This window comes from Phyllostomus discolor, chromosome 7, assembly GCF_004126475.2.
Source record: "Phyllostomus discolor isolate MPI-MPIP mPhyDis1 chromosome 7, mPhyDis1.pri.v3, whole genome shotgun sequence".
NCBI classification, from domain to species: domain Eukaryota; kingdom Metazoa; phylum Chordata; class Mammalia; order Chiroptera; family Phyllostomidae; genus Phyllostomus; species Phyllostomus discolor.
In genome coordinates, this window is record NC_040909.2 from 9904799 (window position 1) to 9930680 (window position 25882).

General features: G+C 52.1%; 1 protein-coding gene across 1 annotated transcript in view; it reads right to left on the minus strand.

Annotated features, from left to right (window-relative positions):
• Window positions 1-3839: 3839 nt before the first annotated feature.
• Window positions 3840-25882, minus strand: part of LOC114502090 (myosin VIIA and Rab interacting protein) — a 204845-nt gene continuing 182802 nt past the window's right edge. Inside the window, exons 12-17 of the mRNA XM_028518928.2 lie at window positions 20455-20649; window positions 13193-13354; window positions 11766-11870; window positions 11594-11654; window positions 9574-9692; window positions 3840-6013 (exon numbers count right to left, since the gene is read on the minus strand). Of these exons, the coding sequence (XP_028374729.1) occupies window positions 5981-6013; window positions 9574-9692; window positions 11594-11654; window positions 11766-11870; window positions 13193-13354; window positions 20455-20649 (675 nt within the window). The 3' untranslated portion in view covers window positions 3840-5980. The remainder of the gene's footprint in view (window positions 6014-9573; window positions 9693-11593; window positions 11655-11765; window positions 11871-13192; window positions 13355-20454; window positions 20650-25882) is intronic.

A 25882-nucleotide genomic window follows, 5' to 3' on the forward strand; every position in this document is an offset into this window, starting at 1 on the left:
TGCCCCTGTCTGGCTGGTTTTGTGCCCTATGGGTATAAAGTGGGGAGGAGGCTGTGACCTGGTTCACCTGCCTCGCGATGCCACATGGCTCTTACCTGTACAAGCAGAGAGATTTGACTTTGGTCCACTTCGCAGAGCCACGAGGAACCAGAACGGGGAGTTCCACATCTCAAAGCAGCCCGAGGGGCTGTTTCTGGACAACAGTGACCTGGTGTGTTTAGAACCTCGGTTAAGATAGTCGGATGGTAAATAGACGTTTCCCCTCCCGTTCTGGGAGGAGAGTCAGGAAGACAGACAAGACCCCCAGAAAGCTTTGACCTCAAGGGATGGAACGACACTCATCACAGGGCCCGGGCAGTAGACTGGGGTGCTCTGGACCACCTCCCCTCTCCTTCCCACCGCCCCTTGAGCAGCAGTGGGTCAGCACGGCCCTGATGGGGCCAGTTGGGGGGGCGGGACTAGCTGGAGAGGGGATCTGAGCCATCAGCAGCTTGCTAGGTCTTCTAACTGGTAGCTGGTCTCCCAACATCTTGACACATATCCCATCAGTAAGAACTGTTTGACCCTGCACCCCAGGATGTATCTATTTGTTTATAAATTATTTACATGTCCTCTCACCTATCTCCCTATTTAATATTGGTAAAGCTCACTTCCAGGTAAAAAAACATCAGTGTAGATAAATGGTCTACTATTTCCTTTGGTCTGCTCCCAATCGACTATCTCCTACCCCCATGGGGTGGGAACCCCACTTTGGGAATACTGCTCCAACCTTTGAGCTCTCTAGAGTCCAGCCTTTTTTGGCCCAAGGGTGAAGGGGAAGGACCCATGCAGAGAAGAGGGTCCTGTCTGGGCACACGGGCTACGTGCAAAGAAGTCAGAGAGACAGCGAGCATCTCAGAGTCTCTCTGGGCTTATCGGCAATGGCAGGAAGGGGTGACAGCACCCAACAACTCGTGTTAACTCTTTCTCAGCCCCAGGACCCTGTTTGAAGAAGCCCAGCTAAACTAAGGCAGAGTTGCCGGTGCCCCGCTGGGGCCCACAGGTTGTGGGCGTCTGGATCCAGGAGCTTGTGTTTCTGGACTCTGGGGAGCAGGTGCTTGGGCCATTCATTGCCCCCTGGGTTTGCCCTGCCACCCTCTTTAGAAGTGGGGCGAGAGTGAAGTAGAGGTTTGGGAGAGCCTCCTACTCCTCCATCTTGGCATTGGGAAGCCTGCTGTACCCTCCCGTGTTGTGGGGAGGCTCACCCCCCGCCCCACGAGAGACTGCTCCCCCACTGTAGTCTGCAGTTCGCTCACCTGGCGTGGCCCACCCACAGCCTAGAGCCGACCACCAGGGCTGCCCCGGTGAGCTCGTGTGTTCCAAGCACCTGCCCTGTTCCAGGCTCTGTGTGGGGCACAGGGGACCCCGGTCCTCAGGGAGCTTTCAGGTGAGAGCAGGAGAAAGCTATGCAACGTGTGTGTGCCCTGCAGGGGACGTCTCAGCTCCGGTGTCCCCTGGCCAAAGCAGACTGCATCCCCAGGGCACCTGCTGAGGGAGAGGGGACGTGAGACCATGAAGGGAGGCAAAGTCACAATGGAAGCACGAGTGAACAGGTCACCGCTGTGGGTACCTGGGCCTCGATCCTGCGGGGGACTCTCGGAGGGACCCTGCTGGCCCTGCCGCTCAGGTGGCCGGCAGCACTGTCTGGCCTGGGAGCACGTCACAGACACAGCACCAGCGGCCCCCTCCCGGCCCTGCTGGGAGAATCTCTGATCCTGCTGAATCCGAGGTGGCACCTCAACCTGTGAGAAGCTTCCATCGTCATCAAATATGACGACTTTGATGTAAAACATCGTTGTCTACATTTTAGGACCTGGTACCCCCCAGACTGGATCCTTCTGAACAACTTCTTTGAGGTTTCCAGTGTTCCAACTGGATACTCATCTTCCAGCCCTTTGAGATCTCTTTAAAATGCAACTCTACTTACCTGCACTTTATCGTAATTATAACTCCGTGGCGGAGACAGAAGGCTCACGCAACCAACTGTTCTGTTAAATGCAAATTGCGTGTGGGGAATACTTCTGGGAGAGCACAGAGCGGCTGTTGTGCGAGGAGTTATTTTTAAAGGACGGCGGAACCAAATGTCTCCTGCGCTTTCAAGTTTTATCAGAAACCTCCGTGAATAGAGGACCCTTTGTGCGCTATCAACACCAGCACGCAATGGAGACAGATATGCTCCTAGAAATGCAACCAAAGTTTCATGGACAAATTGTGAAATGATACAAATAAGCAGCCACAGTGTAGGGGGTGCCTGAGGGAGTAGGGGAGGGCTGGGGGAAGGGGGAAAATAGGGAAACGTTGGGACAACTGTAATAGCATGAATAATACGATATAATTTAAATGAGCTATAAGTAGGTCAATGTTTGTTTACACACCCTTGGCGTTTGCGACCCCATTTTGCACAGGGGGTGCTTGGCCAGAGAGCTGCTAAGTGGAAATTCTAAGAGTGAAGCCTAGTTTTTTCTGGTAGCCTCGATGCTTTGAATACTTGGTCACTTTTTTTTTTTTTTTTGTCATGGAAAAACGAAGCACTTATTTCTTAGGGGAAAATATTATCTTGTCGCTACATACCCAGAAACAAGCAGAGCCACACGGTTTTTGAGTGTAGCTGCCCATTACTCTCGACATGCAAACTGTTGGCTTACGCATCGATTCTCGTGAACGTCAGATTGTCCACGCAGACTGGGTGCTTGCCACGTGCTTTGGGGGCTTCTGGCTGAGGGAGGCGGAGTGCTCAGGTGGCTGGGGGCTGACTGGGCCCTCTTCCCTGTCTTGCTGTTTCATAGGGTTGGGGATGTGGCGTGGGAGCGGGGAGAAACCAGGCGTTTTGGTCAGGAAATGCTGCCTGGAGGGGCTTTGGGGTCTCCTGATCCTGTCCTCCCCATGCCCCCCCCCCATCGGAAACACCCTGTCAACTGAAATGTGAGAGTGTTTGTTGTGAGTGTGAGCAAACCCAGGTGCCCCGGGCACAGTGATGGGACGGCAGAAAGGTGGATCGAGGACTGGGGTCGACTGGTTTCTCCCATGAGCCTGTGTTTTAACAGGGGGTTCTGAGGACGGCATCGGACGTCCAGGCAGAGCAGCACATGGCTTCTATTAGGGTGTGCATTCACGCGCGCAGGTCAGCAGAGGGCTCCTGTTCCCATGTGCGGAGGCTGGGGGGTGGTGTCTGGCTGCAGTGTTCTGGACGGGCGAGACTCGGAGGAGGCGCAGCTGCCCCGAACCCGTGCAAAACTCTGGGGGAGCCCCCCCACCCGCTTCCTGCTCAGCTCCACAGATGGGCAGGGGTATCTCCTTACGGCGTCCAGCCCTACCTCCAGGGGCCAGCCCAAGTTCTCAGCCTCAGCGCCGCTGGCATTTTGAGTTGGGCACTCTTTGCTGTGGGAGGCTGTCCTGTGCCTTGTGGGATGTTTAACAGCATCCCTGGCCTCTGCGATGTGCTGCTAGCACACATGCTGACCCCTCCATGTTGTGACAATCAAAAATGTCCCCTCAGAGGCACAAGCACATTACCGCCCTCATTCCCTCACGCCACTCCCACCCCCACCCCGATGCTCTGCGGGTCTTCCCCTGGTGACCACTCTGTTCCGTTGACTGCTAGGAAATTCTGTTCTCAGAAAGACAAGCCACGGAGTGGTGAATGGGGTCCCTGGAAGGACTCTGGGGCAGGGGCAACGGTGGCCTTGAACCTTGGCCCCGCTGACGAGGAACCATTGACTTCTTTCCCTAGCTCCTCCTCTCTCCCAGCCTGCCCTAAGCGAAAACCAAACCCAAACCAGGAAATCACACAGCGGGAAAGGTTATTTTCATAAATGACTTTTACTTCTTTATCATCTCTCCCGACAGTAATTCTTGGCAAAGTGCATACAGCATGAAGGCAAGCTGATCTCTCAGAAGTCATTCCAGAGACGGTCCTATGTCCTCCTTTTCTTAAACCAGTAAAATATTTTCATTTATAAAAATTAATCTAAATATAAATATTGACACAGAAGATCGAAATCACTTGATGACAAAATAATTCTTCTGGAACTATAACATATGCTTATGGTTTTCAATAGTAAATTAAATCTTTTTACGTATTTGGCACAAGGAAACCTTTATAAAAATTCGAATGCCATGGAGCAGGCTTCTTCGTCTTTTTTGTTTTTGTTTTTTTGTTTTTGCAAGGCTTACACAGTACACACTTCTTTTTTTTGTCAAGGAAAACTGAATATTTTAACACTGTAACACAATAGTTGCTTTTCATGCCTCTTAAAGAAAACGCTCTATTTGGAACTCCGATCTTTTTTCGTTCTGTTTTTCACATTTGCATGTGTTTGCTTTGAATCACACCAATGGAACAAAGAGACTAAGATGTACTTTATTTCGAAGGCATCATTTCTGTTAGATCACACACACACACACACACACACTCGCAGCATCAGCGAGAAGTACTGTGGGGAGGCGGACCCCACCGAGTGGGCCTCACAACACACAGCTCAGAGCAGCAAGCCGGGTCTGGGAGAGCGCCCGGCAGCAAAAGGACATAGAAGTGGAAAACGACGTGGAGGGACGCTCTTGCTGGCATTCGAACTATACTGAGCTTGCAGGCCTGACTCTGGCAAATCAATCTCCCTGGCACTCAGTTTTCAAATCTGAAAAATGGCGATGCCTACTGAACAGGGTTGCCATATGGATGAAAAGGAGCAGGATAGTGAAATCGGTCGTGCTCTTCCCTTGCCTCCCAGCTTTGCCTTCTTCCTCAGATTCGGAATCTATTAGCAAAATGATTGGTGGAGCGAAATTCCAGCTCCATTTGCTTTTATAAACTCACTCTACACAGTCACGCATTTGAGACCAGAAACATGGTATCAACGTGAAATGTAGTATCAACTCTTTTGTCCATTCAAGTCACCATGTGTCCTGGCTGTTTTCATACCTGCAAGTTTTCTGGCTATTGCTTAACCATTCATGTCTTTAAGGTCATTTTACTACTTTTGCTGAATATTTATTGGGGAGTAAATTTCGGGGGACGACATTTTGTCATTTGGCTACAGTTTGCAACAATGCATTGACCTACACATCATGCAGATGTGGTCATCACTCACCCATGTCCTCCTGTCCACTCCGGACAGTGCCCTACAGTTAAGCCAATGGCCATCTCTTTCGAGCGCCTCTCCACCTCAGAGCGGGGAGAGTCTCAGGAAGTCCAAGGAAGACGCTAAATTCTCCATGAGCCATTGTTTCAGATGGACCTGGGCACAGCATGGGTGAATCAGCGCTTTCATCCTGTGGCCCAGGACCGCAAAGCGATGGGAATGGCTGGGGGTTCGGGGGGTTCGGTGGGCTAGGGACCGAGCAGGAAGGAGGCGGCTGAAGGGACACCGGCATCCTGATGGCTGAGCGCTCTCCGATTTTGACGGTCCCTACAGGGGCAGTTTCATGTTTCCCCTTAGCGTTTGCAGGACAAAGATGCTTGGAAGAGATGAATAAGAACTGATGATGAAGAACTGAATGACAATACTCTTCTCCCTACCCTCCACCATCCCCACCGCAACCATTTTTCTTTGGACAAATTGTTGATATGTGATTCCAGTTGAATCAAAGGAATAAAAAGAAAGAGAGAGAACAAAAGAAAGAAAAAAAGGGAGGGAGGGAGGGAGATCCTACAAGGACACACAGTAGCCAAGACAACAGGGAAATGACGCAGGTTTGGAGGCGGAGCTCTGCTGTTGGAAGCCGGCTTCTGGGTTTCCTGTCTTGGACACCCCTAGGACCCTAAGGCAGAGAGTGGGCGAGACCGCGGCTTTCTGGGGGAGGTGTCAGGACAGCCCTGTGCGCCGGGGCTCCCCAGGCCCTGTCCTCAGGTGGAATCCACACAGTGTTCGATGGCTGTGGGGTCAAGGCACTGTCGTGTACGGCCGGAGGCAGTGGGTCACTGGCAGTGGAGTGTTCCTTGGCGCTAATACATCGCAGCCGACTCCAGGGCGGGCTCCTGAGGCGAGAGCATGAGCACACCCGTCAGCCGCTCAGCACAGAGAGTGGAGGCGAAGAAACACAACCATGCTTCTTTATATCGTGAAAGGTATTCACGCTCATTGGCCAGCTACACATGCCCCGGTATTTAAAAAGGGATGCATTTTTACATGTGCATCTTAATCCACCTGGACTTTATGGTGATATATGGACCAAGGGGAACTGGTGCCCTTCCCACTACTACCCCCTTGGGCGACTTCCCAAGCACGTTAGAAAAGGAAAATCTACACCTTCCCTACCAGTTCCTGATGCTTTGACACATTTGTATGACCCATTTTCCTATGTGCCTGTATCTGTATCTGAGCGTTCTATCCCATGCCATCCATCGCCGATGTCTTTTCATTGGTTTGAAAATCTGGCCGGAAAACCGCCCTCACTTTGCAAAATGCATTTGTCTATTCCTTCTGATTTATTCCTATGTGAACTTTAAAAAAAAAATCCCACTGAGATTTTTATGAGGATTGGATCAAACTGTAAATTAGCTTGAGACATGACTTTTCTTACTGAACTATTGATGTGATTTATTAGTCAGTATCTCAGGAGTAGAGGGCCCCTTGCATCCCTGTAAAATCTACCTGGAGACTTCCTATTTCACGTACTGCTGTGCCTCATTTGCTAATACTGTGTTTAGTGTGTGCCGTCTGTCTGCAGAAGGAGAGCTCGTGTGTGGTGTGTGGTCTGCGTGTGGGGTGTGTCGCTGACCAGCCACGCCAAGCTTTGGTACTTGGGGCTACGGAGGCTTCCCAACACGAATCTTTTCATTTCATTTTACTGTTTTTGCTCTGGAACATTTTATATTGTGCAGGAATGAACTGTTCCTTCAAAATTGATCAGCCAACCACTTGACCAGAGAATCTTTTCTGAAGGGTTTAATAACTTTTAAGCTTTTATTTTTAAAATAACTTTTCACTCATATTCTCATTGGATTGGATTTTATTAGAATTAAGACTTTAAAATGTACTAACATAGATTTACATCACATTTATATATATATATGTAAAAATTTTACATCTCTATTATATGCTTTTGTTTTTATTTTATTTATTTATTTATTTTTGGCTTACAAAAAATGTCTATTTTGTACTTTTCCAAAGGATAAAATCTCCAATTCATGATCATTTGTATAGTTTTCTGGTTTTAATTAATTGGTCTTTGCATTTACCTTTGATGTCTGGGATTCAATGTCCAGTTCATTCATTTTGCCTCTTCTTTAGTGACAAAGAAAGCATTTAATACTACAAATTTGACTACTGTAGTTTTATGTGGACCCCATTTGTTTTGCTACGCGTGATGTCTGCACTGTGGAAATGCTCTGTGGATTTGCTTTTCTCTTCAATCCGTAACTCCTTGGAGTGTGTCAGAGTGTGCGTGTGTGCGTGCGTGTTTGTGTATATGTGTACTTGTGGGGGGGTGCACAGGTCTTACAAGTCAAAATAAGGCTTTTGTTTACGCTAACTTTTGTTCTAATTTTGCCCCGTCCAATAGGGTAGTTACTAGCTACCTGTGGCTGTTTATGTTTAGATTTAATTAAAAAGGAAGCAGCAAGGTAAACAGCAGTTTCTCCGAGGCAGCAGCCACACTTGAAGTGCTGGGGAGCCCCGCGTGGCCGGCGCCCTGGGCACGTCCGTCACTTCAGAAAGGTCTGTCGAACAGGGTGCTGTTCTGATTATTGTTGGAGCAGGGGTCCGGAAGGGAGTTTTACACTCTCTACTTTTGGGAATTTATTGATGTTTTCTTTGTAACTGGTGTAAAACCAGTTTTTATAAATGGTCCTCTGATGGTTGAAATGCAAATTCTCCATAAAGGATAAAGTTAGACAAACATCTGAATTAAGGGAATTTAAAAGCCACCAGCCAAGTCTCGATCATCTTGCTCCACTATCTGCCAATGTAAGAAAGGCTCGTGATTTGTCTACTTTATGTTACCAAAATTCAAACATCCTTCCTCCTCATTTTCTCTCTGAATGCTTCTTGCCTGGAATTCTCCTCTGGGTTTGAAAGCAGCATTTCTGTCCTTTTCTATTTTGTTTGCACTTCTTTATTCACAGTGTCCATATTTTCATTGTTAACCTCTCTGTGTTATTTAAAAGTAACTTATTTTTTAAAAAATAACCTGTTAAAGTGACACTCATGCAACATGAAATTCACCGTTTTCCAGCGAACAGCTCAGCGGCATCTACCACGTTCACAGCGTGTGTGCACGCACCTCCTCTGAGTGTCTCCAACGTTCCCGTCGCTGTGACGTAGAACCTCTTACCCTCCGAGAAGTTCTTTCCCATTCCCCGTGCCCACAGCTCCTGGCCCCTGCCGATCCGCGGCCTAGCGCTACAACAGGCAATTTGTTTTTAGCTCTCTGATTCATAACAGCTCCCCTCCCTGGCCCTAGTGGTCTGCCCTTTTAGTGTAACAATGAATCTTTTAGCTCTTGAAGGTAATGGCCAGGAGCAAGATAATTGGACTTGGAAAGGTCAGGGGTAACGGCTGACCAAGGAAGGAAGGCTGCCTTGTGGTTCCTAATAGATGCAGTGACTGGCACTTCCAAACGGCGTGCCTGGCCCTGGCTGGCGTGGTTCAGTGGACTGAGCATCATCCTGCAAACTGAAAGGTCACGGGTTTGCTTCCCAGTGGGGGCGTGTGCCTGGGCTGCTGGCCAGGGCCCCAGGTGGGGGTGTGCGAGAGGCAACCAGTTGATGTTTCTCTTGCACGTCGCTGCTTCTGTCTCTCTCTTTCTCCCTCCCTCTCCTCACTCTAAAAATAAATAAGTAAAATCTTTTAAAAAACGGCATCCCAGTGTTACGCCACTGCCTGGGGCTTTTGCACTCAGGCCACTGGGACGAGGGCAAAGAGCGTGGGGGAGGGACTGATGGGCGATGCAGAAAAGGCAACAGGTGGTATCTGTCACTGCTTCGGTCTTGTCCCCCCAGACATCATCTGCCTTTGGCACAGTGGTACCCCTGAGGCACTTTAGCTGGACCCTCCTATTTCCCTGCTAGCAGCATCAAACATTTGCCCAAATCCTGAGGCCTGTGCTGGTGTTTAGGCAGATACTCTGTTCGTCCTGTCAGCGTGATCTCCAGAGCCGGTGCAAACTGTCTCCTGCCCCTTTCTCTGCCTCTCTGAGGGGCAGCTGCTGACTTTTTTCCGGCCTGCGACAAGTGGCTCACAGGAACTTTGAGGAAGAGTGAGTGTGGCTCAGAAACACAATAGAAACTCCCGCACCCCAACCAGACCGCACCTTCTTGTGTCCCTATCGTTACTTCTCTTATGTCACAATTGGTTTCTACAAGGAGGTGGGGATCCGGTGGAGAGGGTGCATCCACACAGCAAAGAGGCCAGCATCACCAGGCCGGTGTGCGTCCCTTCTCTTAGATCCCGCCCCCCGAGCCCCCAATGGACCAGGAGACCCTGCAGAAAGGACGCTTCCCGGGGCTGTGCCGGGGAGGCTGCAGGCAGGCAGCTGCAGCTCGGAGGGACCACCCCCAGTGACAGTGACGGGCATTAGGACAGAAATGACGTTTACCGTCAGGTCCTCGGGGGTGCTTCGGCTGTCTGTAGTCCTGCCCGTCGAGGAGCCTTGGAGAATGAAGTTGCGGTTGAATGTTTTCACGGTGCTCACTGAAGCTGCCTCCAGTTTTTCGGCTGAAAGGAAACCAGCGAAAACAAGCGTTGCCCGGAGGCCGGGCCGACTGTCAGGGAAGGAAGGCCAGGCGTTCAGATGACCCAGATGTTGGGTCCAGGCCTGGGGTCTCCTCCTGGGCCATGGGTCTGACTGTGGGCTTCTTTGGTGTTTATTGTTAATAAGGCATCATTAGTGGCTTTCTGGGAAAAGGTAGCTTGGAGGGAATCCCATACAGCTCATACATTCTTATCGGCCATTTGGGAATATAAAAGGTTCTGAAAACTGGACACATCGATGACTTTGGAGCCAACATTGTCTGATGGCAAAACGTGACTTGAACTGACGTGTGGCCACGTCCAGCCCACGTCCACCCCACCGAGTGGGGACGTCCTCATGCTTCCCTGCAAGGACACCGATGTGTTTATCAGGGGCTGCCCCAGATGCCATGGTCGGGGGAGGCTGTTATGAAATATACAGTACCTACATTATATTACCTTTCTTTTTTTCATTTTTCAATTATGGTTCATATTCAATATGATTCTGTATTAGTCTCAGATGTACAGCATCATGGTAAGAAAATCATGGACTTGAAGAGTGGTCCCCCTCCGCTGCTTTGAGCACCCACCTGGCCCCACACCTAGTTATCACGATGTTACTGACTATACTCCTTATGCTGTAATCTACAGCTCCGTGACTGTTCTGTAAGTAACAGCCTGCACTTCTCAATCCCTTCATCTCTCCCACCCAGCCCTCCCAGCCCCCTCCCTTAATGTCCAAGGAATTCTGAGACATATATTGACCTAAGGGTTTCAAATAAGGTGTCATGGATCTATAATAGGTTTTATTTAAAATCCTCACCTGAGGATGTGTTTATTGCTTATTAGAGAGACAGGGTGTGTGTGTGTGTGTGTGTGTGTGTGAGAGAGAGAGAGAGAGAGAGAGAGAGAGAGAGAGAGAGAGAAACATCGATGTGAGAGAGAAACATTGACTGGTTACCTCTTGTACACGCCCCGACTGGGGATCAAACTCACAACCTAGGCATGTGCCCTGACTGGGGATTGAACCTGAAACTTTTTTGGTATATGGGACGACACTCCAACCTACTGAGCCCCCTGGCCAGGGTTATAATACATTTTAATTGTATAAGTTCTTGTGGAATATAAAGTAGGCAAGCAATAACTGCCTACACAAGGAAGGGTAGAACCAAGGTTTACACATTTCTCTTCTCACAGTCTACTCCTCTGATTTGTGGATCTAAGTTTCTAGTTCGGCACCATCACCATGTGGCTCCTGAATCCAGAGAAACTGTTGCCAACGTCCAGGACAAGGGTGATGCAGTTGGTGTCACTGAAGTCCCTTCTAGATTGGGCTGGAGTCCCTTCCAGGTTAGACACTTTTGGTGCCCGGCCCGCATCTCACTGACAGCTGCTGTTCCAGCATATTCTGACAGCACCCCACCACAAGCACGGCCACTCGCTGTGGCCCAGGCTCGGGGTGGGCCGGAAGTACCCGGAAGTGAGAGCCCCACAGGGACAACCTGCAGCCCGTGCTGGATGGGAGCTGAGGCACCTCGTCTTCCTACTCTCTGGGCAAGGAACTCTGAGGCGCCACCAGTACCGTCTCCCAGAAATTCCCACATATACTTAATACCTCATATGGGCTTAACTTTCCTCCCTGAGTCATCTCTTTTCCCCTACCAGTGCTTATCGGAATCACCTCCCAAATACGTGACTCGCACTCATATCCTTGCCCCAGGTTCTGCTTTTTGGGGGGATCCCAGTCCAGACAGACTGTCCACAAGAGCAGTTCCGGGTGAGAACCCCCCCCCCCCCGCCTTTAGATCTGGTCCTCAAACACAGACTTCTGAGTTGCTCAAAGTCAAGGAGTCAGGCTTAACTGTCTGGTTTTAATGTAAGCAGACCTTTCACTGGTGGGGCGGGCAGCTTCCTCCTCTGCTGTCTCGATGTGTCTATAGTTTGTACCTGCAAACAGAGCACAGCGATCAACACACCTTCTCAAAGCCCAACCCTTCTATCCCCTCCATGTTCTAGGCTGTGGGAAACTCCCACAGAAGGAGGGCAGGGCAGACGCACCTGGCTCCTTTGCTTCTGATCTCGTCTTCTCGTGAGGCGCACGCACGGCGCGATGTTTAAGCCTGCGATGGTCAAGGCTGAAATCCGGCTCTCGATGTCAGAAATCTTAATGTGGCAGAAAGACAGAATCAGCAGGAAGAAAGCACAGGCGGAGAGAGTCTTTGCTGAAAGTGTTATAAATCTATAAAGAACATATCTGCTTTGATGCGTGCTCATTCATTCTTCATTCATTCATTCGACTTCTACCAAGCACTTCTCTACCTAGTGCTATAGTGAGAAAATAAATCACAGGCCCGTCTTCAATGAGTTTAACTGTCTAGTCGGTAAATCCAGAGCATCCTCCATGTGAGAGCACCTCTAAGGATGCATGGAAGCCCAGGGAACCATGGGAATTCTGGCCAGACCTGTCTGAGGTGGGGTGGTCAGGGAAGGCTTCTATAGGGAGTAACACTTCATGGGAGCTTTGAAAAGCAAGCATGATTTTTCAATGCTTCATTTTCCAATGACATCATGAATCCAAAACCGGAGTGCTGAGTCTCAGGAGGGATCCTCCCGCAACCTCTGGTTCAAGTCCATTTCCTCTATTAAGAGGCCAAGTGGCCTTGAGACATTCCTTTCTCACTCTGGGCATTAGTTTCCTTGACCGTAACATTGGAAGGTCAGAAGGAGCTCAGATTTCCTTTCAAGAGTGTCTTAAGGCAGGTAGAGAGAGCAGGAGCCCCCTCAGTGCCAGAAAGAGCCCTGGCCCATCCCTGTGCCAGGGATGAAGAAGACGCAGAGCCTGCTCTTAGGAAATGGCATTATTGTGTGCTGCCACTACACCAAGGGCTTTAAACAGGGGGACCTGTTCATGAACTCGTCCGTAATCCGGAGGCATAGGCACCGTTCTCTTGGTTTTACAGATGAGGAAGCTGTGGCTCAGAGGGATGAGTAACATGCCCCACATCTCACACGGGGTCTGGGCAGACCTTGGCATTGATGCTAAGGCCTCTGCTCTTGCCACATCGCCACGTTCTCAGAGCACTTTGCCAAGGATGGCATGGGGCACACTGGAAGGGGCAGGGGAAGACTGGCAGAGTCGAGAGAGGAAGTGGGGGTCACAGTGGTCCCACTCAGATGCCACAGACGAGTGGCAAAGGTCGCCCCAGCATGCTGCACCTCGAGGGACCCACTGCCTCCCCCACCTCAGCTGTTTTGTGCCACCCAAGTCCAGTACATTATCGAGGCTGTCACTTGGGGGAGGAAGGCTGCACTCTAAAAGAGGAGGACCTGGAGGAACCCACCCTGCAGGATCACAGCCGTGTGAGTGGGGCAGAAGTGGCAGGAGGCGATAGCTATGAGGGCTCTGCAATGATCCTCATGGAAGACTCGGTGCCCTCCCTTTTTGCCCAGTGGTCCCCCATGTGGGCAGGGAGGAGAGTTCTTACCTGGAGCTCAGCATGGTGGACCTGGGCTGCAGCCGTGGCCACCTGGTCCTCCAGGTCTGCCAGTTCGGTCTCGTTGGTGCCGCTGTGGATGCCCCGGGCAGCGTCCTCCAGCTCACTCAGCTGGCCTTCGAGTCCGTACACCGTGCCTGCCGCCAGGTACACCTGCGGAGGAGGCGCGGTCTGGAGCTCAGGGCTGCGGACCCAGGACTGGTGGGGCTTTTCAGGGGACCCCGGTAACTCAGGGGAGCGAGGGAGAACTAGACTCATCGCTGGGGGTGAAGGACAGGGAACGCCCCTCCACACAAATGTTCTTCGCGCTTAAATGGCGGCACGCAGTCTGGCCACCACCTCCCTGCCAATGCCCCTCCCTGAGCTTTTCTGCAGGAAAAAGCAGTTTATAAAATTTGGAAATACAATACAATCATAAGAAAATGTGTGACATCAGCTGAGTAAATTGTGAACTTGTCCAGTGACTATAGCCATTATACTATCAAGACAGAAGACACAAAGGGAAAAATGTATGATGTGGGTTTTTTTTAATAGAAATTTTGGATGGCATTTTGTAACTGAGAAAAATTAGGAGAACATGACATGGGTGAAATTAATTGAAAACAATCACAAATTTTGAGTGACTTATCTTTGATTAATTACCTTCAGCTCACTTGCAACAGGCTAAGGGAATTAAATAAACCTGAAACTATAGTAGGAAAAGACTTTATTTCTTAGAAAATAGTGTGCTGTTAAGAAAAGCACGTCAAGTCTATCTGTGTGTCAATTAAAAGTTTTTTCTGTGAGCTACTGAAGATTTAAAGAGAAAACCAGATAAAGGGAGTAAGTAATTTGAGAAAGAATTAAAGAAAAAAGAATTTTTTAAAATTTATTTATTTACCGATATTTATTTGTTTTAGAGAGAGGGAAAGGGAGGGAGGAAGAGAGGGAGAGAAACATCGACGTGAGAGAGAAGCATCGATTGGTTGTCTCTCTCATGCGCTGTGACCGGGAACCAAACCTGCAACCCAGGCATGCGCCCTGACTGGGAATCGAACCGACAACCTTTTGCTTTGCTGGACAATGCCCAACCCATTGAGCCATGCCCGTCAGGGCAAGAAAAACAAATTTGCAATGTTTGGGTTTATAAGGCGATTCTATATTAAAGTGGGCGAACAGAAAGTAACAGTGTTGGAATAATGCAGCCTGGGGGACGCCCACCAGGGTGAAGGGAAGAAACGCTTCTTCAGCCCAGTTAACGATGGGAAGACGGCAGCTGCCAACACGGAGAACTGGATGCATCTAAAGAAGGTGATTCCTGAAAGAGAGGCCCGTGGGGCTTCATCAGCCTCTGTGAAGCTCTGGACACGTCAGCGCAGCCCGTTAGGGCTGATGTGAATGGAGAGCAGCCAGTCCGGTCAGCCCTTTCACGGTTTCTTTAACTCGAGCTGAAAGCACACCTGCATCAGGCAAGCCGAGAGCTACCGCACGTGAGTCACGCACATCCTTCGTGCTGAGCGAGGCTGAGCACTGGTAGGAAGGAAGAACCCTGAGAAGCTCCCCTCTCGTGGTGCGTTGGCATGATTCACGCGTCTGCATTAAAACTGGCAACTTCACAAGGTGTTTCAAGGCGGAGCAAAGGCAGGTGTAGGTCTGAGGGTAGCACGCCCGCCTGTGCACCAGCCGGCACAAGGGGCTGGGCCGTGGGGGCTTCCGGGGTGGCGGACACGGAGATGTCACGTTAAGGGATTCATCAGCCTTAACGGGGGCCGTGAATCAGACGCCTGCTGGCCTTGGCCATAGTTCACTTCGCCCTTAATTTTATTTTCTTTGTCACATGCAAGGATTAGAGAATTTGCTTCTAAAAGATCCTCATGGTGTAACGTAGCCATTTATTCTTTGTCTCCAAAACAAGGAACGCGACTTTGTTATAGGGAGGAAATGAACATTTCAAAGTCGAGTGGAGAAATTAAGAGTTTGTCTCCTAAAAGTTTCCAAGTGGAAGAACCCTTCACAGGGGAAGAGAAGTTGAGGAGAAAGAGAAAGAGAGGGAGAGGAGGGGGAAGAAGGCAGTGACCGCCAGGGCAGGTCTGAGTGTGGACATCACACTTTTTCTAGCCACGCCCCCCAAAAAATAATAATAAAAAGGTAAATTTATTTTGATCAGATAATTGTAAATATAAACTTATAGTTTTTGCACATGGAACAACACTTGGAAGTCTTATTTAGGTAAAATGAGTAATTTGAGTATGGCAATGGTGAGGCATAACTTGACGTGACTTTGGTCTGGGAACCTGGATTCTTCCAGAAACACGCACAACTGGACGTCATCACCCCCTGCGGCTGCATCAGTGTGACAGCACCTCGCTGTCCCCCGTCACCATAGTCACCCACTAACGTTCTTCACTTTCTGTGCCAGGACAAAACAATAGGAAATAGCTCCAAGCCCTCAGCCGGGCCAGAAGGTTTGTCTCTTACTCTGTGTTCCCTGCCTTCCCGGCACCAGGAGAGGTTCTGTGGTTTGGCACCGACGCCAGCTGGGGAGGTACTCCCAGCCAACGGTGGCGGTGCCTGCTGAGCTGGAGGAGGGGCAGGAGGATGGTGATGATGACACGGAGTTATCGAGCCAGGCGCTGAGCCAAGGGCGGTATGTGACTTATTTAATGCTCCTGGTGACCCCCAAGGGGGTGCTGGTGCCACCGCTGTATTAAAGGGGAGAACACTGTGTCCCGGAAGGTCGGTGACTTCCCCGTTCTCTCAGCTGGGAAGGGGCGGGGCCTGGTTTTGAGCTGATGCCAGGGAGTACTGATGCCAGGCCCCACACCTTTCCGAGCTCTGCCCCGGGATGCTGTGACACTTCACCGTGGTTGAATGTCGTGGCTTTTACCTTTCAAACTTGGACACAAAGGTACTGGAGTTACTGTGGTTACAGGCTGGAAGGCAGGGGCGCTGTGGCCAGGCTGAAGTGACAAAATTTCACATGCCATATAATGAAAATGTTACTCTAACCTTAAAAAATAACCCACTGAAAACCATGCACCTGGAATTGCTGGCTTAGCGAAGGTCCATTTTGGGTGAGAACTGTGGTTACTGTGCCTGAGTAATCTATGTCCTCTCCGCCCTCCAGGCCCTGAGGCTGTGACCCACTAACCGGCTGCTGGTCCAACGAGTCTTTCTCAGCACGGGCTGAGGGATGAGAACAGGGGTGCCATTAAAGAAGGCCCTTGTGGCCACAGTCCCTGGGATGAAGAGAGTTCGGTGGATCTCTTTACTGGAGGACTCCCCAGAGTCTTGCGTGGGCTAACATGTAACTCTTTTCCTAGAAGGAGTATACGGATCTCCCAAACTTACTTGATCTTAGAGCATCTTATTGGATTTGGCTTCCATGAAATACACTTTAGGGGTCTAATGTTAGTAGCGGGTGGTATTTCTTTCCTTGCTCTTTGGGGTTGGAGAACCATCCAAGAAGCCATGGCCACCTCCACAAATCTCAGAGCCACAGCCTCTCCTGGGCCGTGGGGTTTACGAGAGCCTTGAGGAGGAGGACCGACGGCCTGGGCCTGGGCCTGGACTCTGTGGCAGTGCTGGGGTCCTGGGGCGGGGGGTGGGGGCAATTCTGCTGCACCTGCTGCCAGTGGCTGCAGAAAAACTGGCTGACACATTCGGTGTTGCCAAGGGTTGGAGGGCAGAGCTAAAAGGGAAGTCGGGGCCGTCCCTCCCCTGCCTCTGTGGCTGGGAACCATGGGGTACCCCTGGCCATCTCAGTTACTCAGCCAGGACGAGAATAAGTGAGGTCCTCAGGTGGGACTGGGAGGGTGAGGGCGCCGACCGGGCCCCTAGTACTCACAGCACAGGCCCTGGCCCGGCTAGTGGCTCCCTATGGACCCCGTGGTCCAGTTCCCATCCTTCTCCACCCTGACCTGTTCCGTGACCTGTTCCATGTGCGGCTGGCGTCTATGAACTTCAACACCAAGGCTCTCCCCTACCGGCTGGGATGGGTTTGGCCAATGGGAGATTCCAGCAAGAGAACAAAGTCAGGAGAAGAAAGAAGTGGGGGTCTTTCCCCCAGGCTCTCTCAGCCAGGGCGCCATGGTCACAGCTTCCACTAGGGGCGCTCTTCCAAAATCCAGTCCTCCGGGGGCCACCCTGCTTTGGGCTGGTGACCCCTTCCCCCTCCCGCTACCCTCTGGATGCCACAGCATCCCGTCGTAACCTTGCCCACACCTCAGCTCATCGTCCTGTCCCGAACCTCTCCTCTCCCAGCCAGACCCCGACAGGGACAATAGACTCCTACGCTCCCAGCTCTCAGCAAGAGCCCTGAGAGACCCGGGCATTCGGCCCAAGAAACCGAGGCCCCATTGTATGTGCAGGGGAGGCTGGCGTCGGCCCGGGGTTCCTCCTGCCTTTTGGGGAGAAAGAGCTCATTTCAGAGTGCGGGCTGCAGCAGCGGGCGAGATGTGCCAGAGTGGAGAGACGAAGGGAATTCTGAACTCCCCAGGCCTTCCTCTAATTAAGTGGATTAACAAGGCAGTTTATGAACACGGAGCCGACATACGAATGTGACATTTTTAGCTCACGCAGCTCTGAAGCCTTCAGAAGTATTTTTACAGGCGAGACATTCTCAAGCCAATGTTCCCTTTCATCTCAGAGTCCTGGTCTGTGGTAGCCAACGTTCAGAAGGCGAGGAAAAGTGTCGCTATTTCTGTTTCCGGCGGTCCCTGGGTTCCTGGGCACAAAGGAGAAAGGCAGCGGCGGTGGCGGAGGCAGCACGAGGCGGGCTCTTCAGGAGGGAACACAAAAGGCTCGGCTTAATGAAACCGGCGGCGCCCAGAGGCCAGTGGAGGAACCGGCCCTGCCCTCCGCCTGCCGCTCAAACGGATTCCATCTGGAAACCGCGGAGCGAGCAGCCTGCCCCGGCTCCCTGTGATCCGGTGTGCTCAAGAGATAAAGCAAAGAGTCAGCCCTCCGCTGGCTCAAAAAAAAAAAAAAAAAAAAAAAAAAAGAAAGAAAGAGAAAAAAAACGCATAAAATTCAAAGGGACATAGACGGGGTTTCTTCTGAGGTGGCGCTGGAGGCTGGAGCAGGGGAGGGACGGAGGGGGGCACAGTTAACTGGGGACAGGAGACGCAGAGGTGCTGGCCAGTGAGGGACAAACCCTGGCCTTTCAGCTCGGGGCCCCGCTGCGAGGAGTGACGCCCTGGATCGGTGGGCAAGTGGACGTGCTGCAAACTGAAAGTGTTAACAAACCCAAGAAAAGAAGCATAAATGTGCAATAAAAAGATCTTTAAAAAAATGACAACTCCAACAAGGACATTTGTCACACTAAGGGGGAAGAGAAAGCTGTGCTGTCTTGGCTTTAACTGTGCCACGGGGACTGGCTGTTATCATTTAAATCCCCATCGTTTCATGCGTTGTACGTTTTCGTGGCACCGTACTTGGAAAAAAAAAATGCATCCCTGTCCTGGTGAACCATATCTTTACTTTAACCTTTCCAGATCAGCGTGTCCAGGATGAGGACCATGAGCACGGAAAGAACTGGGTTACAGACATAGTGAAGGGACACAGACCCGGCACAGTTGCAGCAAATTGTTTCTTTAAAAAAGGATTTCATTCAGCCCTGGCTGGTGTGGCTCAGGGGACTGAGCGCCAGCCTGTGAGCCAAAAGGTTGATGGTTCGATTCCCAGTCAGGGCCCATTACCTTGGTTGCAAGCCAGGTCCCCAGTTGGGGGCGAGCAAGAGGTAACCAATCAATGTTTCTCACATTAATCTTAAAAAGAAAGACCTCATTCATCTGAGGTCATCACTCTTCGGGCATCTCCTGTGTGTCGGGATCTCCTGTGTGTAGCCCGGCCAAGGGCTCGGGCTACAGACAGAGCCAGCAGGCCCCGCTCTGTAGGAATGTGTAAATCCGGTTCCCAACCTGGGGTGCCAGGGCCCCTGCCTCCCCACCGGGCCCCCTCCAACATTCGACAATGTCTTGTCTGGAGACTTGATTGTCATGACTAGGGGGGTGCTGCTCCTGGCAGCTAATGGGCAGGAATGCTGCTAAACCCCCTATAGCATCGGGGGCGGCCCCTCATGACACGGAATTGTCTCTCACCCAGGATGTGCACGCTGCCCACCTCAGGGGGGTGGACAGGGGACCGGAAAGGACAGCAGAGAGAGGTGAGGGCTTCGATAGACATAAGCTCAGGTTTTATGGGGATCCAAAGGGACAGAGCCTTCAGTGTCTGAAGTGAAACAAACATTCTTTTTCGTAAAACTTGGACTTACTTTGATTTGTTGTTTCAACTTTGAGCAAAAATTCCCTCTGATAACAGCACTGATGTCTGAGAGTGGCTTTCACTAGGGCACCCCCACATCAGAGCTCGTTCTGCTGGGTCTGCAGGGATGGAATCCGCTGACTCGACTTGACACCAGTTTCACGGACAGGACCGTGCCAGCTGGCCAGGGTCACTATGGCCTGGGTAGCTAATGTCCAAATCTCCGTGTCGCCCCTGCTGGGCACGGTTGGAAAATTCTCATGGGACCTTTATTGAAACTCTCGCCAGTGACTGTGGATATTTATATACAGGAATCTGTTGCATTCTCTCTGTCCTCACAAATCAGGATGGAAAACTCTACTGCCCGCTGACTTACTGAGAAGCAGCGCAGACCAGTGGGAGGGACTAGGTTCTGAGGCCACCAACCGTGTTCCGGGCAATGCTCTACCTGGGTCCCTGTGCACCCCTTGTATGGCCGCTGCAGAGTCCCACCCATGCCCCCCGAGCTTCGGCGCCCTTTTGCTCCCAGAGGCTCAGGTCTACGCTGCAGGCTACCCGTGGACACCACTGTCACCTTGCCTGCACGCAGAGGGACTGAGGGGCCTGCTGGCTAGAGGCAGGGCCAGCTCCCCTTCCTTAGGTCAGGACAACCCTGAGATGCAGCTTCCACCCCAGCGTCCCCTGCGGGAACAGGTTGAAGCTACTCTTTGTGTGTGGTCACACCTCTTGCTTGGCTCCTCCCTCTCGCTTTCTTTCCCCACCCCCTTCGTAACCTAGCTTATTAATAGGGAGCGTGCTTCCCTATTAAATGATGTGTCCACGAATCCTCATCTCAGGATCTGCTTCGGGACCCCAGCCCGAGTCCCTTCCTGAGAACGTGTTTGCTCTGGTGGTGGTGGTGGTGGCAGTGGTGTGTATGTGTCCTTGCACTTTTTGTGATGAGTTATAACGCCCTCAGCTGCCGCTTCGCACACGCCTGCCCTAGACAAAGCCCACCCACACGGTCTTACGTTTTCTTCCAGGGAGGTCAGCTGCTCGTCCAGCCTCACTTGGTCTGTCCCAAGAGGAAATGTCCCCTTCTCTCTGTCAGGAGGGACAGGTGGGGACTCCCAGGGCCCCGTGGACTCTGCTATCAACTCCTCCGTGGCGTTGATGACTTTCAGGACTTCTGTGGAGATGTTGCAGAGAGAAACAGCAGAATACTTCTGTTTGGTCCAGCAACGGGAGGGGACAGAAGACAAGAACAGCACGTTAACAAGGACGTGGAGATTCTGCATCGTCATGGCGCTCGTCACGAGGCTGCTTCCGTTACAACACTCACCAACACCAGCGTGTTAGCGGGACGAGGAGCTTAACAATCTGTGCAGCAGGGAGGGACTGGGAGGGGGCCCGGACCGACTTGGCCCAGCTTCTGGGACTCACACCGAATTATCTCAGATTCTTAGGGAGGGAGCAACGAAAGCTCGAGTGGCAGCCACTGTGTCCTCTGCCCACTGTGGAGAGTTTATACCCATCACCTCGTTTCCCGGAGGATGTTCTACTTCCCCAACAGAGCATCAGTCACAGGCTCTGTCACTTCACAACCAAGGTGTGGTCCAGCGGGTGGGTGGCTTTCTGGACTGGCAGTCAGGAGACCCCGGCTCTAGAGCCGCCTCTAACTGTATCTAGTCCCAGGGCCTTGGCCCAGTGACACTGCATTTTGGGGACTCATTTTGGTCATCTGCACGGTGAGAGTGTTGGAAAGGCGTTTCTATGCAGTTGTCCCTGTGTGTCAGCTCACACACACCTATTTCTGGCCCATTCTCCCTCGCTCTCCTCCAACACAGAGGCTGAACAGGAAAAAAAAAAAAACTCCTCCATTTCCCAGCCTCCCTTGCAGCTAAGGGCAGTCATGGGGACATAGTTCTGACCAATAAGCCTGCAGGGAAAGGCTAAGGAGAGAGTTTCTAGAAAAGCTTTTGTTTTCCTAACCGGTGAATAGACGCAGCGGGTGCTCCCCTCCCCTACGTCTTTCCACCTGAATCACAGATGTGCAGCTACGGCAAAGGTGAGAATGAACACCAAAATGCTGGGTGAGGGGGACCAGAAAGTCTGACGCCCAAGCAGCACTAGACCGACCAAACCACCGTCAGTCACTGCCTGCCGCCGGGCATCTTGTTGCATGAGGAAAACAGTTCCCATCTGCTGAAGCTGCTGCTGGCCAAATGTCCTGTTATTTGTGGCTGAGCACGTTCCTAACGGACAGAGTCGCCTCAAGCTTTTACCTTCATGCACGGCTCAAAACTACAGATGGCCCTGACCCGGGCCAAGGTCATTCGTGGGGCAGAAGTCCTTCCGCCACAGAGAATTATCTGCATCTTTGAGTTCATCTGAGCAGACAGCATCAAGCAATAAGCTGGAATTCAATATGCTTTGGCAGTCATGATTTCCAGCTGTAATCAATTTTCATCCCACCACAGGGTCTACAAAGTGGACGTCAAATATTGCCCACAGGCGTATGTTGTCTTTTTTTTTTTTTTTTTACCAGTAAAATGTTTCAAGAAAACCTGGGATTTTAATGCCTTTGGTACTTTCTAAGGTATCTATCTCCTTTATCCTGGCCAAAATGTTCATGATAGGTGTGGCTTGGTTTTGCAGATTCTGCTGCGGGTTTTGTCTCACCAGAGGATGTTTTCCATAGCCCTCCCCCTTCCGCAGGGAATCAGGGTGTTGAAGTGACGTGTCAGTGGCCGAATCCACGCTTTGGAAGCTGGCCCTTGGCTTCCCTGCGGAGGCACGTGGTCTCTCACCTGACGAGCCGTCCTAGGGTTAGGGCACGTGTGCTCAGTGGGACCCTCCCCAGCCTGTCGACGCCCCAACGGCTGCTTGACTGACTCAACCGCCAGGCCGGCTTCAAGGGACTTCGCTACAACCTCCCCCCTATCCCAAACGGGTCTGGGGAGTCAGGAGAAGGGGGTGAAGGGAAGGTGACCTGGACCCATAAGAATCACAGCAGCGTCCAAAGGAGTGGCCAGGGCCAACTTGTCACCCGAGGGACAACCCGCAGAGGCGGTGCCCCACTGTCCCAGACCCTGGACCTTGATGTGGCAGATCTGAGAGGAGAGTCAGGCTCCAAAGGACTTTGGCATAAAGCAGTTGCCACTGTTTGCTTAAGAGCATTTTAGAAAAGGCAACACTGTAGGCATGAAAGAAGACTCGTTACCCTTCTCTGAATACACAAAGTGTGAATTTAGGAAGTTTGCCCCTTATGTGGTAGAAGAGGTGCCCTCGTACATCTTCTGAAAACAAAGACACAGGACTAAGAGACTCAGGAGCAGAAAAGGGAGACCACAGTGCGAGGGAAGGAAAAGTGTGAACATTTATACCCATCTCCAATGAGCCCAGGGTCACCGACACGCCCAGGTTATTCACGGAACGGACCGAAGAGGCGCTTACATCGAAGGAGGGATCTGCACCCTGCGTCTGGCTAAACGTACACTGTCAAAGCAGTAAGTTAGACGTCAGTGTCGCTTGGGAGTCCTCGTCCCATTCCATCCAAAAATAGCCTTGTGTGTTCATTCACAGGAGGTGTAAGCAGAAGCCAACCGTTGCCCAGAGGCGTGCTCCTCTGATGAGGACGCCACCTGAGACAGGCACATCCTGGCTGTCTTCCGGTCCTCCCCTTCACCCTACATCTTTTACTGGGGGCCTGTGGCACGCAGGCTCTGCTCTCGTTGCTGGGATAAGCAGCGGACATTGGATACAGTCCCTGCCCTCCTGGCATGCCTTCAGCCCCGCCCCCGCCACCTGACCAGGTGACTCGTGTCCCTGGCCGGTAAAGGCATCTGCGTCTGCCATCGAGTCGGGTGACGCGTCCCGTGTAGCGGGTCTGCGCAGGATGCCACAGCTTCGCCGGGAGCTCTGTGGTCTGAAAAACAATTCTGTGAGAACCGGACAGGCTCTCTCTGTTTGGCGGTGCTCCAGCCTCGCTCCCTACTGGGAAGCACATGCAGGAATCCACCAGCACTTGCAGGGAATCACGTGTTTCTCCCTGCTGTGCAGGAGAGGGTGGTCTGCTCGAACCTGGAGGGGAGGGGGGGCCAAATGTAAACACCACTGGGACCTCCAGGAGCAGGGCACCCCACCTCCCCGTTCCTGCACCAACCCCCTGGCCCAATACCAGACGCGAGCAGATCTGTCACAGGGCAAGCACAGGCCCGTTATGTAAACGTCCTGCTCCCCCCCGCCCAGTCCAGATTTAAAAGCAGAAAGCCGAGCTTCCACAGTGATGCTAACTAAAGCTACATGTAGCCGTGGACAGGGTTTTGTTCAGCTAAAATGCTGGTGCGGATTCGGTGTGCTGGCAGGGAGCCCCGCGTGGGGGAGGAAGGAGAAGCTCAGGATGCTTTCTGCCTTACTGCTCGCAGCCCCGCAGACACGAGCTGAGCGGCACAAACTGGCACACTCTCAGAGCCGGAGTGAGCTCTCTATCGCGGCAGCTGACGCCGCTCCAGATACTAATTAGAAGAGGAATCCAATGTGACAGTTTCCCGGCATCGAACAAGGCAGAGGTGAGAGTGGGGGAAATTGGCTGGCGGGACAGGGGCCACCGCAGACCGGGAAGGCTGACCAAAGACATCCGTGGCCAAGGGCCCCACAGACCGTGGACTGACAAGGACAGTGAGCCCCTGAGAAGCCACATTCAACCTTCTAGTGATCAAAGACAAACAAATTAAACAAGCAGTTTTGTTACGTGCCAGATGGATGTGCGATGCCCTTTCAAAACGCCGTGCGAGCCAGTGTGACTTCCTGCGGGGGACGCACATGCTGCTGGGGATGGGGTTTGCTGGGACACACCCACACTCCTCCATCTCCCCGCCACCACCGACAGTCACCCCTGAGAGCCTGACTGTCCACTCGCAGGGCTCCGTCCATGTCACAGCCCTGCGTGGAACCTCCAGTCCACAACATCCACCTCCCAGCCACGGGCTGGAATCAGCATCCACCACTTGGGGGACAGGTGATAAGAAACACTCCAGGGTCTCCTCTCGGCCTCAGGCGGGGTGTCCTCCGTCCCTCATCGGCGAGGCAGTGGACAAGCGTCTACCTTCACAGAGACTCAGGCCTCCTGTCTGACTACAACCAGCGACAGGACCGGGGCAGACCTCTCAGAAGGCTGGGCACCACCCAGCAGCGGGGACCGGCCACAGTGGCCGTCTGAGTGGAGCCAGGGAAGGAGAAGAGCAGGTCAGGACCCAAGTCATGAATCCAAGCTGCACTGTGCTTTCCTTTCTAGGACTGCAGGGCAGAGCAGACTTCTCTGCTTGCTGTCTTACTCGGCACAATTTCAGCGTAGCAATCTCCCCACCCTGTCCCCGGGGGCCTCCTCTTCAGGGCCAACATGTTCCAGGAAACAAATTCTCCCTCCATGTATACACCACCCTAGAGACTGTTTTCCAAAGACGTGCAGAACACAAGGTGTTGCGGGGGCGGGGGCGGGGGGGGGGGAGGAGCTTCTGAGTCCGCAGAATGCTAAGGAAGAAGACAGTTTCCCTGTGCTGTGCTTTACAGCCCCGTGGCTATCCTGTCAACAACATTGCAGTAACTGTGCATGGTGGCCAGGTGGGTACTGGAAATACCAGGTATCAGTTCGGCAAGTAAATGACTGTCCGCTGGGCTACACGCCTAAGACTCCTACGAAATACTGGCTGGAAACTGGGTTTGAGAAAATAAAATTTAATTAAAAGAAGAAGAAAATAGTTTCCTCCCACACTCCGGAGGCTAGGCCTGCTTGTTAGCAACCTTCGCCGATTCTCGTGAGGTCTCCCTGTGTCATTCGTCCGTCCCAAAGCTTCGTGTCGGGCGAAGAAATGCAGGCTCACCTGGAGCTGGACTGAGTGGGAGTGCTCCTCACCGAATGGATGGCTCAGGCTCAGGCTCAGGCTCAGGCTCGTGGCCACGTGGGCAGCAGGGGCTCGGGTGGTGCCGGGCGGAACTGGAAGGGAACCCTCTGAAATGGCAGAGGGCTCCTTCCAGCCGCAGCCGTACCCTGGGCAAGTATACACGCATGTGTCTGTCTGTCTCGGCTGCACCAAAACAGCTCGGGTGTCTGGCCCTGAGCGATGAACCGGGGCTTCCACAGAGCCCCGGGGCATCTATTGATACCACTTGATAACAGTCTCGATATGATACAATCTCATGCAGTGTGGGGAGGAAGTTTGGGGATTCAGTGGTGTGGGTGGGTGTCTGGGGCAGAAGGAGGGTCTTCCTAGCTCCACCCTGGGGACTGTTCTGACGCCTATAATGAGGGCAAAGAGGCTACATCAGTAGAGCGGAAGGGACACAAGCTCCAGGTTGTCTTGTGAGACCCAGAGCTGGCAGTATCCTGCGAGGCCCCTGGCCTGTCCGTGAGCTCTAGGGCGGGCCAGGGGCGAGGGAGCTGCCGCTTTGGCAGGGCCC